The sequence below is a fragment of the Lagenorhynchus albirostris genome, chromosome 2, assembly GCF_949774975.1.
Source record: "Lagenorhynchus albirostris chromosome 2, mLagAlb1.1, whole genome shotgun sequence".
Taxonomy (NCBI): Eukaryota; Metazoa; Chordata; class Mammalia; order Artiodactyla; family Delphinidae; genus Lagenorhynchus; species Lagenorhynchus albirostris.
Window position 1 is genome coordinate 161,013,411 of NC_083096.1, and position 19,632 is coordinate 161,033,042.

Consider the following 19,632-nt stretch of genomic DNA (forward strand, 5'->3'; position numbering starts at 1 on the left):
CTTCTTACCTATGACACCAAAAGCACAAGCAATGAAAGAAAATAACAGATAAATTGGACTTCATCAAAATGAAAAACTTCTGTGTTTCAAAGAAAATAAAAAGAGAACTCACAGAATAGGAGAAAATACTTGCAAATCTCATATATGATAAGAGTCCATCATCCAACTATATAATGAACTTACAATTCAATAATAAAAAGACAAATCGTCCAATTTAAAAATTGACAGAAGATTTAAATAAACATTTCTCTAAAGAAGATAAACAAAATGGTGGATAAGTACATGAAAAGATGCTCAATGACATTATTCATTAGGGAAATGCAAATCAAAACCACAATGAGATACCAATTCACACCCAGCAGGATAGCTGTAACAAACAAAAAGAAAATAGCAAGTGTTGGTAAGGATGTGGAGAAATTAGAAACCTCATACATTGCTGGTAGGAATGGTGTAGTCTCTGTGTAAAACAGATGGGCAGTTCCTCAAAAAGTTAAACAAAGAGTTACCATATGACCTAGCAATTCCTCTCCTAGGTATACATCCAAGAAATTGAAAACATATGTCCACACAAAAACCTGTACATGAATGTTCATAGAAGAATTATTCATATTAGCCAAAAAGTGGTAAATGGATAAATAAAATGTGGTATATGCATATAATGAAATAGTATTTGACAATAAAAGGAAGTACTGACAACATGCTACAACACGTATGAGGCTTGAAAACATTATGCTAAGTGAAAGAAGCCAGTCATTAAAGATTATATGTTGTATAATTCCACTTTATGAAGTGTCCAGAATAGACAAGGTGATAGAGACAGAACATGGACTAATGGTTGCTTAGAGCTAGAAAGGATAAGCTGATTGTGGGGAAATGGCTTAATGGGCACAGGATTTCTTTTCTGGGGTGAGAAAGACGTTCTAATATTGATTGTGTTGATGATTGTACAACTCTTGTATATACTAAAAACCCCCGAATCGTACACTTTAAATGAGTGAATAGTTTGGTATATGAATTATATCTCAATAATCCTAATATGCCTTTTAATCTGTATTAATAGAAGCTAACCAGCAGCTGCAACTGGCAGGTGATGGGCAGAATTTGGCTTGCAGCATATGTTTTACAGGGACTGACACAAACCTAAGCAAACATTAAACAACTGGCAGTACATAAAATCCAAATTTCTAGTTTTTCTTAAAAATCAGATCTAGCAAGTCTAACAAATAACTTTTAGAGCTGGGAAAGAAACATGAGTGAAAATGATCTTCAGGGACTTCCCTGGTGGTGCAGTGGTTAAGAATCCGCCTGCTGATGCAGGGGACACGGGTTTGAGCCCTGGTCCAGGAAGATCCCACATGCTGTGGAGCAACTAAGCCTGTGCACCACAACTACTGAGCCTGCACTCTAGAGCTCGCGAGCCACAACTACTGAGCCCTTGTGCCACAACTACTGAAGCCCGAGCGCCTGTGCTCCACAACAAGAGAAGCCACCGCAGTGAGAAGCCCACGCACTGCAACAAAGAGTAGCCCCCTCTGGCTGCAACTAGAGAAAGCCCGCATGCAGCAACAAAGACCCAATGCAACCAAAAATCAAAAAAAAAAAAAAAATCTTCAAATACATGATAGGAATCCCTTCAGAAGTCCAAAATAGAATCAGTATAAGCTACTAGAGTGACATTCAAAATGAGGGAAAACTTCTAATACTCGGAGCTGTCTTAAATGAAATGGGCTGCTTTGGGAAGTAATATTGTGTCCTATCACTATATGAAGTACTGATATGTACTATAACATGCGTGAACCTTGAAAACATTATGCAAAGTCAAAGAAACCAATCACAAAAGGCACATATAATATGATTCCATTTATATGAAATGTCCAGAATAGGGAAATCCACAGAAACAGAAAGTAGCTTAGTGGGAGAGAAGGGAATTGGGAGTGACTACTAACACGTATGAGATTCTTTTGGGGTAATGGAAATTTTCTGGAATTAAATAGTGATAATGCTCATACAGCACTGTGAATATTCTAATAACCACTGAACTGTGCATTTTAAAATGATTACAGTGGTAAATTTTATGTTATGTGAATTTTATCTCAATTAAAAAAGAAAAAGGTAGAGAGGACCAAATGAGATAGTTTTTATTAACTGCTTAGGATATTATGATGCACATAGTGATACATGTTAGCTATTATTATCAACTCCATTTAACGATAAAGAAATAAGACACAGACCTGCTATATAAAAAAAAATAATAACTAAAATAAAATTCAAATCATAAAAAGAAATGACACAGGGAATTCCCTGGTGGTCCAGTGGTTGGGACTCGGTGCTTTCACAGCCATGACCCAGGTTCAATCCCTGGTCGGGGAGCTAGGATCTTGCAAGTCGTGTGACACAGCGGGGGGGAAAAAAAAAAAAAAGATGTTCATTATGCTTAAAAAAAAAAAAAGAAAGAAAGAAATGAGACAGGGGGTAAGGGTTTTTTTCTGGTTGTTAAAACAAAGACAAGGGCTATGATGAGGCAGAGCCAGGACAGGTCCCCAGTCTTCCCTGGCTCTAAAACTTATAGATGTAATAAAGTTCACAGGTAGTGACAGAAAACACTGGGACCGAAACTGCACACCCAGAATAGGCAGACCACTGGCAGGCCTGGGTCTGCCAACAATGGAACTTGCCTTTCCAAGCACAAATTACAGGCCAAAGAAAGACGTTTCCCCAAAATTCTGCTCTTAAGACTACCTTAGGAAGAGTTGAGACTAAATTCTCTGCATTCAGGGACTTTCCCCTAAAATTTTCTAACCATTCATGTGACCAGTATCAAACTTAGGACTTCTGGATGCACAGAACCATGCTCAGTACACATGGTCCTCCTTAAAGCCTCCGTATCGCAGAGGCTCCTGGCCGAGAGGTGGGTGTGGAAGAAATGATCTCCAAGAAGGCAAATTTCACTGTCAAAGGACACAGTATCTTTGGCCTACCTAGTTGGATCCTTTCTCCTCAGTGCCCTCATAACCCTAACAACTTACTCAGGGGCAGAGAAAAAATCAATAGGAAGGCTCACTCAGTTGTCAGAGCCCCCAACTACCCAACCAGGGAGTTAAAATTTTTTAGGGAAAAAGACTAATATTTACTATGTATAGGGCACGGAATTGGTTGGCCTTATATATATTTGAACTCCTTCAGTTTGCCAACCACTGTGAAGTGTACATTATCACTGTCTTCCTTCTCAGATGTGGAAATAAGTGATGTGTTTTAGGTCACCAAACAAAAGATAGCTCATAGATTCAACTCCAGGTTTCTCAGGTTCCATGTCCTTTCTACTACACCACAATGTCTCTAACCAGGGGTCTCTTCTGCGTGAGAAATACCCCTTCCTTAGATTAAAAGTGGTATAGTATGAGAGGTAAGATGTTAGGTTCTGGCAACACATAAACTTGGGCTTGATTACCACCCACACTAATTATGTAATCCCGGGAAGTCACTTACCCTCATTAAGTCTCAGTTACTTCTGTAAAATACGGTTATTACTGAATAACTGTCGTTTGGTTGCTCAGTATCTATTTCTTTCCTAATAACACCCTGACTTCCTTTTGAGGAATTATTTTCTTACTGCATACTGGTAAAGTACGGGCATGTGACTCAAGCTAATCCAGTCTGACACTTTGCCTCTCTAGAACTTGAACCTTGAAACCAAACATGGCTAAGAGTGTACTTATTCCAGCAATAGTGTCCAAGGAGCTAATCCCAGCTTTAGAACCACTCCTGTGGTCTACCACTGCTGTCCCAGTTCGCTGTAGCCACTCTGGTTCCCAAGCAAGATTTTCTAGCCTTCACATTAAATCTGCGGACCCCTAATATCCTTCCAATAAATTCCCTTTCATTTACATGAGCCAGTCACTTTGTTGCTTATAACCAATGAACTCCAAATGAAACACCACCTTATCAGGTTATTGACAAAATACAGTGGGACTCAAAAGATGTAAGCTGACAGTCTGGTCATTACAAGTAAATTCAATATGGACTGTAAACCAACGTAAAAGCATGGTCAGGTTGTAAATATGGTACAAAGTACATACAAGCAAGATTTGCCCATTGATTACCTCCCAGGCTACCACCTGGCAAAACTGTTTTAGTTACGATAAAAGTCCAATATCCTTAATAGAAAGCCACCTTAACATACCTGACATGGGTCTTCACTACCCATTCTACTCCAAGAAATGCCTCAGGAGTTTTCAATCACCTGAAAATGGAGAAGTAAGAGATAAGTCTTTTAAAGAGGAAGTTCTAAAGACATACAAAATAAAAGATAGAGATCCTGCATGCAGTTTACACATTACAGGAGAGAAACATGCAACTTTCAAGAAATTTTAACTAACATTTCATTGTGAATATCAATATGGGGACCTATAGGGGCTCACATCCTTGTACATTTTAAAATAGCTGAGCAGAAAGCTTTACTTTGGGGAGCAGCAGGTCTAAACTACAGTCATTGAAATTTTACAATGTGTCATTTAAGATGTCAGACTTTGTGCCCAGGTTACATTACAGTTCACTTGTGATGGGCAGGATTATTAAGAGTTATGGCTAATTTATGCGGCAGCATATGGTTTTTCTTTTTACAGCTATTTTTATTAAACAAGTTTTGCAAAGTTTTAACATTAAAATTAACAGCTAAAGAATTGTTTATGCAAGTTGCTGTCACAGTTTATGTAAAAGAGAAATATGTGCTATTAAAATCAGACATTTAGGTTACCTTTGGTTTTTTGCGATGCATGTTAGCTTTACACATCCTGATTCTCTTGCGATAATTTTCCTTTAAAAAGGGGGGTATAGAGTGATCTCTTTTCATCAAAACAAGACATAATGCCCTGAAAGCTGACTTCAAACCATGGTTGAAAATTCAGTTATTTACACTTTATCACAATCTACAAATACATTTTTTTGTTGGTGTGTTTTAAAAAGAAAAAAAATGTCCATCATGCACTGCTGCAGGCAGCTTGGCACTTCATACAAGAGGATTTTTCACCCCCGAGCAGTTTAGGTGGCTCCCTTAGGGAAGGCATGAGAACCCTGAGAATTAATGTAGAGGAGTGGAAACAGGGTCAACCAATTCCATCATTTCCTCTCTTGGTCTCTCAGGAGGGAGGTTCAGAGCCAGGCTATCATGCCACATCCTGCCCCAGCCCAGTTGATTTATTAACAGCATTTCTGGGATTGGAAGGGAAACCCTTAAGGGCACCCAGGGTTTGCTGAATTGTCATTATCTAAAGGCAAGTGCTATCCCTCTCCAAGTTCACAGAGATTATTTGGTGTCACTCTTAGGGCCACCTACAGGCTCTACAGAAGGTGCAAACTAGGATGGCTGGAACTTTAAGTACTGAGGCCTATGTATGGAAACCAATCCAAGTTTCAACTTAGTTGGATTTTTCTCTCCAAAAATTAGAGCTTGTGATAAGGACTGGATAAAACTGCTTTCAACAACTTCCAGGGGGTGAAAAAGCTTTGGTTATTTTTAAACTAAAACTTAACAACTCATAAACTTTTTTTTGGTAAACTTAAAATAAAATACCCCCCCACCACTTTTAAGAATGTCTCCAACTTTTAACAAGCCCATTAACTTTAGAGTTAATTTAAGTTTATTTGAAAGAGAAAACTATTTTATTGTCCACCCAAAAAAATGACAATTCATCACATTTACTTTGATTAAAAAAGGACTAAACTTTATTGACAAACTGCTGCAGACATTTTGACATAAGTTTAAGCTACCTATTTAGGCAGACTTACACATGTAGCATTTAATCTTCCAAGAACAAAATGGGAGGACGGTACAAATCCAATTAGGACTTTAACTTATGTACAAAGTGGATTTTGATTCCTTTTTCATTCAGCTGCAGTGTCCCTTTTTATATCATGCTAGTGTTGAGACATACTTGACTAACTACCTTGCTAACAGTTCAATATTGACAACCGTCAACTTAAGAAAATCATCAGCTTTTGGCCCCAGTGTCCAAGTGAGCTTTTCATGGAGTGTAGAATCTCAGATGGACAAAATACTTTGCCTTTTTAAATACTGAAATGTTAATTATTAGTACTATTACTGAAAGGTTGTTCGTGACTAAAAAGCTCTGCATCAAATTCAAGTGGCCAGCCCCTCCTCCCCGTATCAACCTCTTCGAAACCTACTTCCCACTAAGTATCTCTCAACACTGTATGTCTGGGGCTAGATTTCAAAACCCACATAATGAAAAAGTCAGTTTTACGAACCTAATTTTGTTGTTGTTGTTTTTAAGTCAATTAACGTTAAAAATTGCATCAACTATTTAATTCATGAGGATCTTTCATATTAAAATTTAACCTTAATGATTCAACCGCCATGTGCTTTTAAAGGAAACATTTTTAGAGACGTCTGAGCTCACTTTTACATGGTGGCACCTACTGCCGTTAACGTTTGTGATTTTAAATCTTAAACAGCCCTGAATTTTGAAATGTAGCCTAGTTTGGGATTCTGCAACTACAACTTTACGGGATGCCTCAAGTCAAAACTAAGAGAAAGTTAACAAGCCTTAACTTCAGAACCTTTAAGCAAGCAATGTCACTTTTGAAACTAACAGGTTTGTGGTTTTTTTTTTTTACTCAACTTCTGTTTTATTAGAAAAGGTACATTTCTGTTTATATTTAAACAACAAAGAAAAAAAGCATCTACACACTTAAAAAATTAATTCGATATTCCTAAATCTATTTTAACTCATTTTAAAATACTACATACAGAAGCCAGAATGCAGAGTTAAGAATGGAGTAAGGTGGGGGAGAAGAAGGGGACCACGAAGAAAAACACTTAGACAATTACTTGTCTGTTGTGGGTAAAGCAACAGGAATCCTGGGAGATACAAGAAATCAGTAACAACTTTGCTCATAACTGATATTTTCCCCTCATGTTTGTTTTTAATAACGTCCATATGGGTGCTCTCTGTATGCTCCCTTCACCGGCCTAGCTGGAGGGGCCTTCAGCGACGGCCTGGTCCCATTCCAGTCATCTTGGCCTGTGGGGAAAAAGCAAGAACAGTTTTATAACCCACGTGCCAATGGCATTTCTAGATGGTCACCAAAAACACTGCTTTGCTTCCAATGTCTTGCCACCTCCTGGGTGGTCCTTACTTTTTTACTCTGCTTGGCCCTCCTGAGCAGCTTAGGCAATTTTCCAACTGTAGGACAGTTCTGAGTGGACAGAGGAAACAGTTCAGGAAGAACTTGGAGTGATGTCCAGGAAAGAAGCTGTCCATAGGCAACATAATCTATACTCCAGCCCCCAAACCTGAATAAACCCAACACCTTGCTTGGGACAATGAGGAAATCGACCTCAGTGGATCTGCAATGCTCTTTCCTGTTTCCAAAGCAATTTGGCACAGAGCCTCAGGTAAGGTGACAATTTCTGGAAGTCTTTCAGATTGGAAGCAGCAGGTAGCTCCCTTCCCATGCAACAGCAAGTCTGATTTCCCCGTGGAGAAATGTCCTCTGGCTCCCTGGGAAGAGCAAGCAATGGCCACGTTTCAGGAGCCCTCCACCAGCAGAGCTGGTTCACTGTTCTGGCAGTGGGAAGTACAATCAAATGTGTTAACAGCACTCATTAGGAGAATTCATTATCTCCTTTTTTGTGCCAATAGTCCAGAGAAGCCAGACAACATGACTGACATCCTCAAATGGTTTTCCTTTGTGACAGGGAAAAGCCTATAGGAGAGATGATCACTTACTAGAGCTGATCTCTTATGAACACGAGTTGTATTTATAAGCTTATTCTTCCCACTCACCCCCAGATGTTACCCAGGCCTGTTATTTCTCTAGCTCCTTGCATTCACAAACATCTGCTTCCATCAATATAGATCTAAAACTCCTTTATGGATGTTGCACAAAGCCCTATGCTATCTAAGCCTGTTTATACCTCTAGTAAAATAGATATGTCCATCACTTTCCAAGTGGCTTCTGGGTACCAACAAGACAGTTTATTTTTCTAACTCTGCTTATAAAGGCAGAAATCAGAACAGATTAACGGTGGCAACATCATACCAGGAGAACAAGGAGCAGCCTGCCTATTTCAGTGCAGTCTTTTCTCCAGCAAAACAGAAATGTAATTTAGTCAAACACATACAGAGGCCCCATTGTGCTGCTTCACCGATGAAGGGAAATACCCTGGAGCAATCATACCACCCTTCTAAATAGTGGCATATGAGCAGAGAGCAGTGCAGTGTTACGGATGGCAACTGTCCAGTACCATTTAGCTAGAACTGGTAAAAACTGTTTCCCGGGCAAGCAGCTGACTGGTTACTACATACTGTGCTGAGGAGTTGAGGAGTCTGTCTGTGGGAACCCTAAGAGGCTCTCTCTTTTCAGTTAGGGGTAAGGGAGACTGTCAGCTGGTAACTTAAAAGGTCAACTGCTGACCCCCTTGCCAAAGTCTCTGGACTTCCCTTGGGTATGCTGGAAACACCTCACATTTAAAAGGCTGCTCTCTCTGCATCTACTGCCACAGGGTACTCCCTCTGGGACCCATTAATACAGGGCCATAACTGGCTCTTGAGGATACTCTTGAGCAATGTGTTTTCAACCAAGCCTCAGGAAAGGCAGTTTGGTCCTGCTGCCATTCCAGCATCTATATAGCTCTCTTAGGATTATAGGACTGAACAGAGATGTCTCCAAGACAGTAAGGAGCTTGGTGCCAGTACTGCCCTGAATTGGCTTCAGCCCCCAGTTTCTAATCTAATGGACACTATTCCTGCCCCCAACCTGCTCTTGCCGTTTAGGTTTCTTTCAGCTAGCATTTCCTCTACACTGAGATTCTTCATGATGAGATCCAAAATTGTTTTTAAAAATGAGGTGGGGCAGAAGAATTGGATATGATTAAATTCTTATTATCCACCGCCGTGGCCTAGGTATCAGCAGCAAAGGCCCAGCAACATAACCCAGGCCTAGCCATCTCCCAGCCTAAAGTCCAAAAAGAATCAACATCAGCTGAAAAGCCTGCTGCTCCAACCAGGCCAACCTAGACCTGAGCCCTAGTTTAGGACACCTGCTTAGCCGTCCAAGAGTAATAGCAGACCTATCTCATTTCAGTAAGTCCTTCTTTCTACCGCACACCACACAATTTAAGAGCAGGACTCCTATTGCCACATCTATCAACATATTGGCCTTCTGTTAGAGGTTTCTCCTTAGATGCATGACTGACCCCCAATAATCCGGTCACCAGCATTCTCCAGGGCACTTACTTGCACATTTTGTCCCAACACAGAAATAAATACATACCATATGCTTCATAAGAATCTTGAACCTCCCCATGTCCATAGTCATAATATTCTGAGTCCCTGAAAGCCAAAGACAGAGTGTTAGAGCTATGTAGTAACCGTGTTTCAGTTTTACCTTTCTCCCCAATACTTCCATATTTCAGTCATTTTTTTGTGGGTATAAAACAAAAAGATGCTCATTTTACCCCATCTCCAAACCACAAAATATTTCCAAAGCATGTACACACTAGGTACTCATTTAAAAACTGTGACAACCATAGCAAAGAAAAACGAATAGCAACAATTTAAAGTGAAAAAGCTCAATCCAAAAGCTCAATCTTAACCACAGTGTACATACACATGTATTCACAGGGCTAACTGGAAGAGATTAAAGAAACATGAAAAGAACTGTTCTGTCCTCATTGTAGAATTATGAGACCTTTTCAATCACAGTTAAGATATATATATATACACATACACTAAAAATGTTTTTTAAAAAAAGAGCAGAAAAGAACCTGACTTACAACAGTGGGATTCTAGTATCCTTTTAAACTTTTATGCAACTTTAATGTGGCTGTGACATTTTGTAATAATAAATCAAAATAATTTTAAGGCCTCTTCCCTTTGTTTCCATGTAGTCACAGCTCAGGAATTTTTCATCTGCTAACCCCAGATTCTACACTATAATTTAAGATTCACAGTTATCCAAATTTGCAGATCCAAGTGTGTGCCTTATAGATGTCAAAAGCAGACGAGACACCCTCAAGAGAGGTGAGCCACCCTGCTCCTTAGATTTGTGCTGCCTAAATCTCTCAGTTCCTCCAACTCCCTCTTATCCATCCCGAGGACATGAAACAGCACTTCTACTGCCTGACTCACCCTTGGCTTTGGCTGTAATAGCCTTCGTAGCCTTCATAACTCTGTTCTGCATATGTATCATCATATCCCTAGAACAAATAAAATGAAATAGAAAGTCAGAATCACGGAAAGTAGGTAAGGTAATTATATCCCATGGGAGTATGGCGGGCTTCTGGATTAAGAGAACATGGAATTTCCCTCCAAAATGTTAACACCTGTTGTGGAATAGTCAAGAAAAGAAAGGACTAAAGAAAAAAAAAAAGAAACAATGTTTCTTTTGCACTTCAGCATCATCAGCAGTAGTAGTGTTGAGTTCCTTTAGTAACACACTAAACATCAAGGGACAACTTATTTCCTGTTTAATCTACATACATACAGTAAACCATGCTTAAAAATGGAAAACTCTTCTCATAGTTTAACATTCACTGCAAGAGAAGAGGGCAGATTCCAAATCTTACAGGCAGTCCCTGCCATCTACATCAAGGGCCAAGGCCCTGTCATTCAACTTCCTTTGGCAACCTGTTAGGTATTAGGAAATGGCATTGTCCGAATGTCTTACATATTCTTCATAAGTTTCTGGTGCAGGTGGTGGAGGCAAAGGTATTCTCTGGATGCCTGCTGTCCGTGCTCTTGGTGCTGGAGCACCCCTCACAGTAGGTGGGGGTGGCACTCCTCGAGTCACAGTGGCACCTCTGGTGATGGCTCCTCTCACTGGTGTACCACGCACTAAAGCCCCCCGAGGTGGTCCAACACCTCGGCCCCTGCAAAAAAGAAAGTTTATTTTAAATGGAGATTTTTATAAATAGGCTACTTTCATGTTCAGATTTGTTTGCAAATTCTGGAGCTAGACAGATTTTACGATGCCTTAAATAGACTATTATCAAAACACAGAGGAATGGGGAGTTCCCTGGCAGTCCAGTGGTTAGTACTTGGCGATTTCACTGCCGTGGCAAGGGTTCAATCCCTGGTCAGGGAACTAAGATCCCACAAGCCACTCAGCGCAGCCAAAACAAAACAACACAGAGGAATGTGTAGGTGGGTTAAGGACCCATATTGTAAGGCTCCCCAGGTCCCATGGTGGACCTGTTAATATCTCATTAGTGAAGCGTCTGCCTTGGAGAGTCTGAACAGTCTAAAGGTCAATCAGCAAAGGTAAAATTCTAAAGTCAAAGACCATTTAAAAATGCTAAAACTGTCCAAAAGTTAAAAAAGCTTTAGTCCTGAAGTCCTAAAGCTTCAAGACTGTTGTACCTGATTATAGTCAAAGTGACGAAGATCTAGAACTCCACTTTTTTTTTTTTTGGCCGTGCCATGCAGCTTGCAGGATCTCAGTTTCCCGACCAAGTATTGAACCTGGATCACAGCAGTGAAAGCCAAATCCTAACCACTAGACCACCAGGGAACTCCCTAGAACTCCACTCCTGATGCAACATACAAATCCTGAGACCCTTTCTAAGCTGGAGATAAGAGCACCAGTAAAACAGAGATGGTACCAGCAGTCAAATTCACATCCCATTTCTAGTTGTCTCCATTATTTATACCTGGGAACAGGTGGAGGAGGAGGTGCAGCTCCCCTGCCTCTCACCGGCACCCCACGTCCGCGAGAGGGCTCTGGTACTCCATTCAAGTAGGAGAGCTCTAGGAACTGCTCCTGGCAGATATCATCCATCATATCCTGTGGATAAAAGATAATGGGAAGGAGTGTTATTCTCTACCTTCTGCTGAGAAGTCACCTAGCTCATACGGGCCTTGGATGCTAAGAACGACTTTGAAAGCCCAGATGAAGTCTCAGGTCATTCATTCTCTGAAGTCAAATGGCACTCCACCTGTCACCTCTTTGAGGAAAGTCTTGATGGTAGACCCCTCATTATTCAGATGAAGTTCTTCATGATGTGGTCCCTGCCTAGCTCTCCAGATCACTTCCATCCTCTCTCCATGTATAACCTCCTTTCAAGCCATGCTGAACAACTTGCAGTTCAGAACATGGCATACTCTTAAACATCCATTCTAGCAAATAGTTTCCTCTTTCTAGAATAATAAAAACCACTACCATTAATTAACTTCTATGGCTGGGTACCATATAATAAACTTTATACAAGGTTTTCAGTTTAATCTTCAAATTAACCCTGAAATAGGCAGATCTTCCCATTTTACATTTGGGAAAACAGATTCGGGAAGTATAAAGCAATCAGTCTAAGGACACAGAGCTAGTAAGTGGCAGATTCTACATGTAAATTCAGAATTACCTGTCTCCAGAATCTAGGCTTTGAATCATCAGACTATGTTATTGCCTTTTTTTGTCCACCTGAGGGACTCTAACTCTCACAAGATTTAATCTAAAATATTACCTCACCTCTTTTGAAAAACTTTCTCTTGATGCCAACCCTTCACTCCCTCCTCTTTTCCCACAGCACCATGTAATTTTCTCTAAGCACTTACCACATCACTTTAGAATTGTTTGTATGTCTTTCTCACTAGGTTGTGAGCTCTTCAAGAGCCATTTTTGTAACTTCAGACCCAAGCATAGTATTAGGCACCTACCAGATACTTAACAAATGTTTGGGATGAACAAGGAACCTGAGGCTCAGAAAAGTGATATAATAACTTGTCCAAGATGATGCAGATAAAGCTCCCAGTCCAGTGCTCTTCCTACTGTACCAGGTTCTAAGGGGAAAACGGAGGGCTCTGGTCATGGACGCAAAAACAGGCTCACTTTTTTTCTTCACAGGGGGGAAGAACTGAGCCAAATGCCATTTGCAAATCTTTTCACATATTTCCTGAAGAGAATCATTCAGTCTTAACTTCATGCATTTTTATATATTCCAGGTGTATACAGCTTTTAGAAGATTCTAGTCACCACAGAGATGCCCCCCTCCACCAACTCTTCACCTCCTCTTACCGTACACATTTCTGCTGGTTGAGATTCACATTGGAGAATCAAGGGACCAATGATGGGCCATTTGCTCATATTCCTCTAACTGCCACAGCAACACTGAGGAAACCCAGATCTCCCTGGCAGGCTTCTCTTTTGAAGATCCACTTACATGGAAGCCTTATAAGCCTAGCCCTTTTGAGAAGTATGCTGAGACTAATGATAAAGAGGAGATGGGCATTCTCCTGCAGTCCTTCAGAAAACGGATGGCTCAGGATGCTTCAACATATACCTCAAAGAGTAAAAAGCATATCCTCAAGGGAAAATTTACGAGCTCTGAGTTTTTCCTAGGATATTTTAAATTGGCTGTTTCATGTTGAACACTCTAATGATGATGAGATACTTAGAAGCAAAGCAGCTGCTGAGACATTTAAGACAGTGTTGGAATCCTTGGAGCTCAGCATTACAGGTACACATGCCCTATAAATTTTTGCTCTACCAATTCTCACATGCTGATACAGTTCCAACTCCCTCATTTTACATATACAAGAAAACCAGGAACTATATATCACCTCCTCTTAGTGATGAAGCTATGATGCTTACTCAATTCTAGCTGAATAGTACTCCAAATGCTTCTTAAGGTTCCAGATTCATACTTGGTTATTAAATATTCAACAGTAAGTAGTTTTCAGAGTAACTCTGAAAACTAACAGTTCTTGCCAAATGGCAAAAATTCATCATTTTCTACTTACTCAAAGAATGAAATCTCTGACCAGGTAATAATAAGCAAGACAGGTAACCTGGTCTGTTCCAATTCTTCCAAGGCCTTAGTTACATTCTGAAAGGAGCTGTACACCAATCTGTTTAATATTATCAACAGTTAAGCCTACAATCATCATGCCTCTTTCAAATCATCTCTACTTGAGTAAACTCCTCCAGGAGAGAAAGCCCTGAATGCACTCAGGTCGGAATTCAATCCATTAACACTGGAGGCTAGAGGCTTCTTGCTGTTATCATCTAGACTCTCTAGAGTCTAGAATAAAACCCCCCTAAGTGCAGGGGATTATGACCACCTTAGTCAAATCTCTGTTAACCAGATGTTAAAATGCCAGACACACTGTGGATACAAATTATTGACAAGATACTAGTATACAACTAAAACCACATTAGACATGGAGTGGGAGAGTGGCCTTGGGGCACGGTGGTTTGAAAACCAGATACAAATAATGGACCACCTCAGAAAAATGAACATAAATGAAGAATTTGGTATATAATTTCAGGTTATGCAGACACCTTGGATAAGAAACCCTGCCTTAGCAATAAGCACAAGATCCCAGTTTTCTCTTGCTCAAAAGATACAGGATATAGATTTCCTTACTGGTACTAGAAACTTCTTGACTTCCTCCATAGCATGGGCCATAAGAGCATAAGCCTCACACGGGGGTCCAAAAACTTCAATGAAGACATGCAGATCCATATTCAAGTGGGCATATTTGGGGTCTCCACCTTTGCGCAGCTCTTCCTCCTGTGGAAAGATGCACAAAAACATCGCATCACTTGGACTAGGGAGAAAATGACACCTTTACCTCTAGGCCAAAGAGACATTGAGAAATGACCCCAACACCTAAAAAAATAGAAAAGTGTAAGAAAAAAGCAAAACAAACTCTGGAGAATAGTAATTTACACAGTCTGCTAAACCTGCAATTAGTCTGCTGCTCTTCTGTTTTGAATCACTGGTGTATTCACTGGAGCTCTTATTAGAAGGTATACAAGAGACAAACTTATTTCCAGTTTCCATTCAGATAACAGCTGTTTGCCAAGCATTCATCCATTCACTCATTTATTGCCAAGCATTTGCTTTTAAATCCCTGGTAGAGCTCTTAATTACCAGCTCTTCTTATCTGCTTATATGGTCTGGGAAGTTCTAGGGAAGGAAAAAAGTCAGGACAGAGAGAAGAAAATCTCATGTAAATCTCATTAGCTAGAATAACATACCTCAGCCCTAACTGTATTCATCTAGTGAGAAATGTGAGTGGACAAAAGAGGGTCTGAGAAAACATGTTTGTCTATTAGGCTGCATAAAAGGAGGCCTGGGGCTTCCCTGGTGGCGCAGTGGTTGACAGTCCGCCTGCCGATGCAGGGGACATGGGTTCATGCCCCGGTCCGGGCAGATCCCACATGCCGCGGAGCAGCTTGGCCCGTGAGCCATGGCCGCTGAGCCTGCATGTCCGGAGCCTGTGCTCCGCAACGGGAGAGGCCACAACAGTAAGATGCCCTAGAAGGCTAAGACTATTCTGTTTCGGTGGTAAGTTTCTCCATACTTACAAAGAGCATAAAGAGTATGGGGCTATGGCATGGAAAAAAAAAATAAGCATTAGGTTCTGTTGTTAGGATTACTCATGGTTCCTTTCGTAATATCTTCTTTTAGAAAGCCTCACATTCCAGCTGGCTATAAAACAAACCAGCCAACTAATCCTCAGACTCACCTGCACTCACAAGACTAGTGCTCTCACTTTTCCACATTACTGAAAAGGGAATGTGCTGCTCACATTTTAGTGTCTTTAGTCTCAGTAAGTTTCAGTACATCCAGCTCCCCTTCCAAGTTTTCATAGATAAGCTTACTAATGCCAAAGTTGCTACTGCTGTTTCCATTACTATGCAGTCAAAGTCAGAAAGAAAACAATTACCAGGGCACACCTAGGTTCTTCCAGCGTTGCCAAAGAAGTGAATTAACTGGTCTATAATCTCTTATATCCAATGCAAATTTAAGGGAATCACATTCTGTACATACGCAAGTGCTAACTTCCATAAGGAATCTATACTGGACTCTGGGCTACTGGAAGGCATTAGGGTGTTTTCTTGCCTCATTAATGTGAGCTTACCTTGGCCTTGTCTCTCATTGAGCCCTTTCCCAACACAGAAATCTTTGCACCAGTCTCTTCTTGCAGTCTTTTGATTGTATTCCCTTGTGGTCCAAGGATCTTCCCCACAAAATTGAACTGACAGAAAATAAAGACAGATTTCTAAACACATATGTTCCTATAAAATATTTTCACACGTATTATTTATCTTCAATAATCCTGTAAAATAGGTAGAGTATTACCACTCCCTTTTTACTGAAGTATTATACTGAGGCTGTACGGATAAAGTGATTAGCCTACGGTTATACAACTGGAAAGTGGCAATTCTTAGACTTGAATTTCCTGATGTAGTTTGGCACTCTTTCCATAATATCACACTGCAACCCTTCATACTTTTACATAAATATTTTAAAGCCAGTTACTTCAGAACAGAACAGACATATGGTACCCTCTGGTAGTACTGGTTTGATAAACTAAATGTAACTAGTTGCTTTCCAAAAAAAAAAACTTTGAGAAAAAAATTCTTTTTTTTTTTTGATAATAAAAAGATGATTATATTTCCGTCCTGGCTATAGCTATGCTATTAGGGACGGACTTGCATGTTTCAACTGCCAGATACATATATGGGACAGAACCTTCACCAGCTTAAGTTTCTGACACATCACAATCTCTGTAAGTCTTCTGCTACAGCCCACGCTACAAGACATACTACATACTCTCATACTACAAAGACAACTCAAAGTGAGGCACTCTTTCCCTTACCTTGGGATACTGCTTGACAGGTATCAGAACCCTCTCCTTCAGCTTCATGTTCTTGTGAGAAAATAAATCCAAGTAATTCTCCTCATCGTCCTTTTTTGAATCCCCTTTCTGAATCTTCTCAATTTCTGAATAGGACAAACAGAATTTCATTTAGTTTTTTCTTTTAAATAAAGGCAAAATTCTGAGTCTGCTCAGCTTAAAGCAATAACACAGAGTACTGTGTAATGAGAAAGTGCTAATTTCAAATGGAGACTGGGTGAAAGCACCAAAGCTAGATGAAGCTAACTAGGAAACCCAAAGCCTGCTTCTAATAAGAGCAGTCTGCTCTTCCACTTCTAGTGGAAACCTCTACAGAGACATTCAAATGTTCTTAACACAAAATGGATTTAGCAGTGAATTGGGGAAAAGGGGATAAACGAACTAAAAATATTAAAATCTGCATCAAGAAAAAAGTACAAAGTCATATCTTAATGAAGAGACAAAGTCAATAATTTAAATACACAACGGAGAGTCCCATTAAAATTCTGTAACAGTAGTGCTTTGGATAGTAGTAATCCTTAAGAGTCTGAAAGATCTGGTTTTTACTCTGCCACTCACCAGTTGTGTGAGCTCTGAAAAATTTTTTAATTGCTCTGAATTTTGGTTTCCTCATTGTAAAATGGAGGCAATATCTACCTCATGAGGTTACTATAAAGACAGAATAAAATAACATATGTAAACATGCTAATTAAAGCCCATTTCTTTCTTTCTTTTTTTTTTTTTCCTTTTGGCAGGTGGGATCTTAGTTCCCCGACCAGCAATCAAATCCGAGCCCCCTGCAGTGCAAGTGTGGAGTCTTAACCATGGGATCGCCAGGGAAGTCCCAAAAGCCCATTCCTCAGGAAGTGTTTTAATATATACTGAACACTATCTAGCCCAAATTCACTCAGTGTCCTAAAGGAAAAAATGCACCAAGATAATTTCAATTCATGGGTTAAGACAGTTTCATCAGCTAGAACCTTAGCAACCAAAAAGATTTTCTATCATTAGGGAACTTCATTCACCCATCCATCCATTCATTCAGTGACTGCAAGTGTTTGAGTGCTTCCTATGGAGAGGCACATGAAGGGACAAATACAGGTATGATCACTAACCACTATGGAAGACTTACTAAGAGCCAGGCACCTTGTCCTGTAAAGTATATGAGAAACAACAGAACAAGTCAAACATGGTCCCAATCTCCACTATGTTTATATACTAGAGTTCCCAGTCTATGAAGTCAGCAATGAAGTATAGTTAAATGCTACAACAGGAGTACTAACAGAGATGGGGGCCGAGTATGGAGGCAATGAAGAGCAGCAACTAAAAGGTTATATACTATGGTCCACTGAGAACAACAACAACCAAAAACATTATACTCCCTAAAATTAGTGGGACATTCTAACTAACACAGAATGTTCTCCTTATATAACATTTCCAGTGTTTCTTCTATAATTTTAAGGCAAGTGTTCTCAAACTTCATTGAATCACCTGGAGGGTTTGTAAAACTAGACTGCTGGGCTCCAATCCCAGTCTGGGATTGTGTTAGGAGTTTGCATTTGTAACAAGTTAGCAGGTGATGCTGATATTGCTGCTCTAGGGATCACACTTTGAAAACTACCAGTTCTGTATAAAGACATACGACTTCAAACACATACTGCAAATCTAAACCTTTAACAATTAAAAAAAAAAAACTGTTTAGACTAAGTCCAGCTGTAAAGTACACGGATGAAGGAAAGTTACTGACACTGACAGACTACAGAGTTCAGAATTTCAAACTGAAGGCTTCTGTTTATTAAAAAGCCTAATTTCAGATGTTACACTCTTATAAGAACGGTAAATGACAGTGCTCTTTGCACTCCTATTTTTCATTGCTTGGAATAGAAAACAAATTTAACCTTACAATCAACAGACTAAATGCTTCTTCATTCAACACCTATTTGTTTACTGTTTCACTGGTAGTGTATCCTGACCCCACCCCTTCCCACTTACTGCTAATATTAACTTTTTGTAGTCTCTAGTTTTGAGCCTACCACCTCTGAACACACCTCTTGAGTTTCTGGGCTGGGAAACTGGGCACTCAATCTTCCAAAGTCCACAGGAACAAAGATGCCACATTTCTAATCTGAAAACATCACTGAGGAGCTTCTAAATATGTGGAACAAATTACATGCTTCATTCATCTTAACTATGTCTCTCCGTGTGTCCTAATTGCTGCCATCTAGTTAGGCCCTTCAGCTGTACTTTATACCACTTTCCAGAAACTTTAATTGGTTAGAACAAGAAGATAAGACTCAAATCTGTTAATCTGTACTCCCATAGGAAGCAGGGATGCAAAAATTGAACCCAGTAGAAAGGTTTGTTTAATATCAATGTAATGTGCCCCGTGAATTTAAGACCTTTCTATAACATGGATCCTTCTGCTATATTTTGAACTAGGCAGATCTTTAATTAGGATCCCCTTGTCCACTTACCTCACAATTTAAAAAATAACGTTAAAGCATTTTCAGAGAATTCAGAGAACAATGATTTAAGTAAAACAGAACTGAAAAGATAAAACAATCAGGGGGTTAGCCTAGAAAGCAAAAGAAGCAGCAGCAACTTGAGCCTTCAAGAAGGGTGGTCTTCCATGTTTGGAAGGGGAAGGACCAAATATTTATTAAATGCCTACAATGTATCATACTCTATACACATATTACCTCATTTATCCTAAAAAGTAACTCAGTGAAGTAGCTGGTACTATCCCCATTTTATAACTGAGGAAACAAAATCAGAGAAGTTAAATCTCTAAGTCACAAAGCTGTTAAAGTAGTAAGAGAGTAAGGATTAAAACCCAGGCTTTCTCTAACTTCAAACCTCATGCTTTTATTATTGCCTTTCAGTGAGGAGTTGTGGGGGGCACTTTAAGCAAAAAAGAGCTGATTCTGTGAAGTTTTGGGAAGTACTGCTTATACCCCCAGACACTGTCATGCAGCTAAAGACAACAAGA

At 39.8% G+C, this 19,632-nt stretch overlaps 1 protein-coding gene across 3 annotated transcripts in view; it reads right to left on the reverse strand.

Moving 5' to 3' along the window:
* Positions 1 to 19,632, reverse strand: part of KHDRBS1 (KH RNA binding domain containing, signal transduction associated 1) — a 35,206-nt gene that overhangs the window by 5,828 nt on the left and 9,746 nt on the right. The window contains exons 2-10 of one of the 3 annotated variants that reach the window (XR_009539012.1): positions 16,626 to 16,750; positions 15,885 to 16,001; positions 14,381 to 14,527; positions 11,672 to 11,805; positions 10,690 to 10,891; positions 10,152 to 10,219; positions 9,295 to 9,353; positions 6,848 to 7,040; positions 4,181 to 4,240 (exon numbers count right to left, since the gene is read on the reverse strand). Coding sequence is in view for 2 of the 3 variants with exons in the window: in XM_060140723.1 (XP_059996706.1) it covers positions 6,943 to 7,040; positions 9,295 to 9,353; positions 10,152 to 10,219; positions 10,690 to 10,891; positions 11,672 to 11,805; positions 14,381 to 14,527; positions 15,885 to 16,001; positions 16,626 to 16,750 (950 nt within the window). In the remaining variant the exon portion in view is untranslated. Of the gene's footprint in view, positions 1 to 4,180; positions 4,241 to 5,693; positions 7,041 to 7,080; positions 7,216 to 9,294; positions 9,354 to 10,151; positions 10,220 to 10,689; positions 10,892 to 11,671; positions 11,806 to 14,380; positions 14,528 to 15,884; positions 16,002 to 16,625; positions 16,751 to 19,632 lie in introns of those variants that run through there. The other 2 variants (XM_060140723.1, XM_060140724.1) reach the window with 2 other exon arrangements.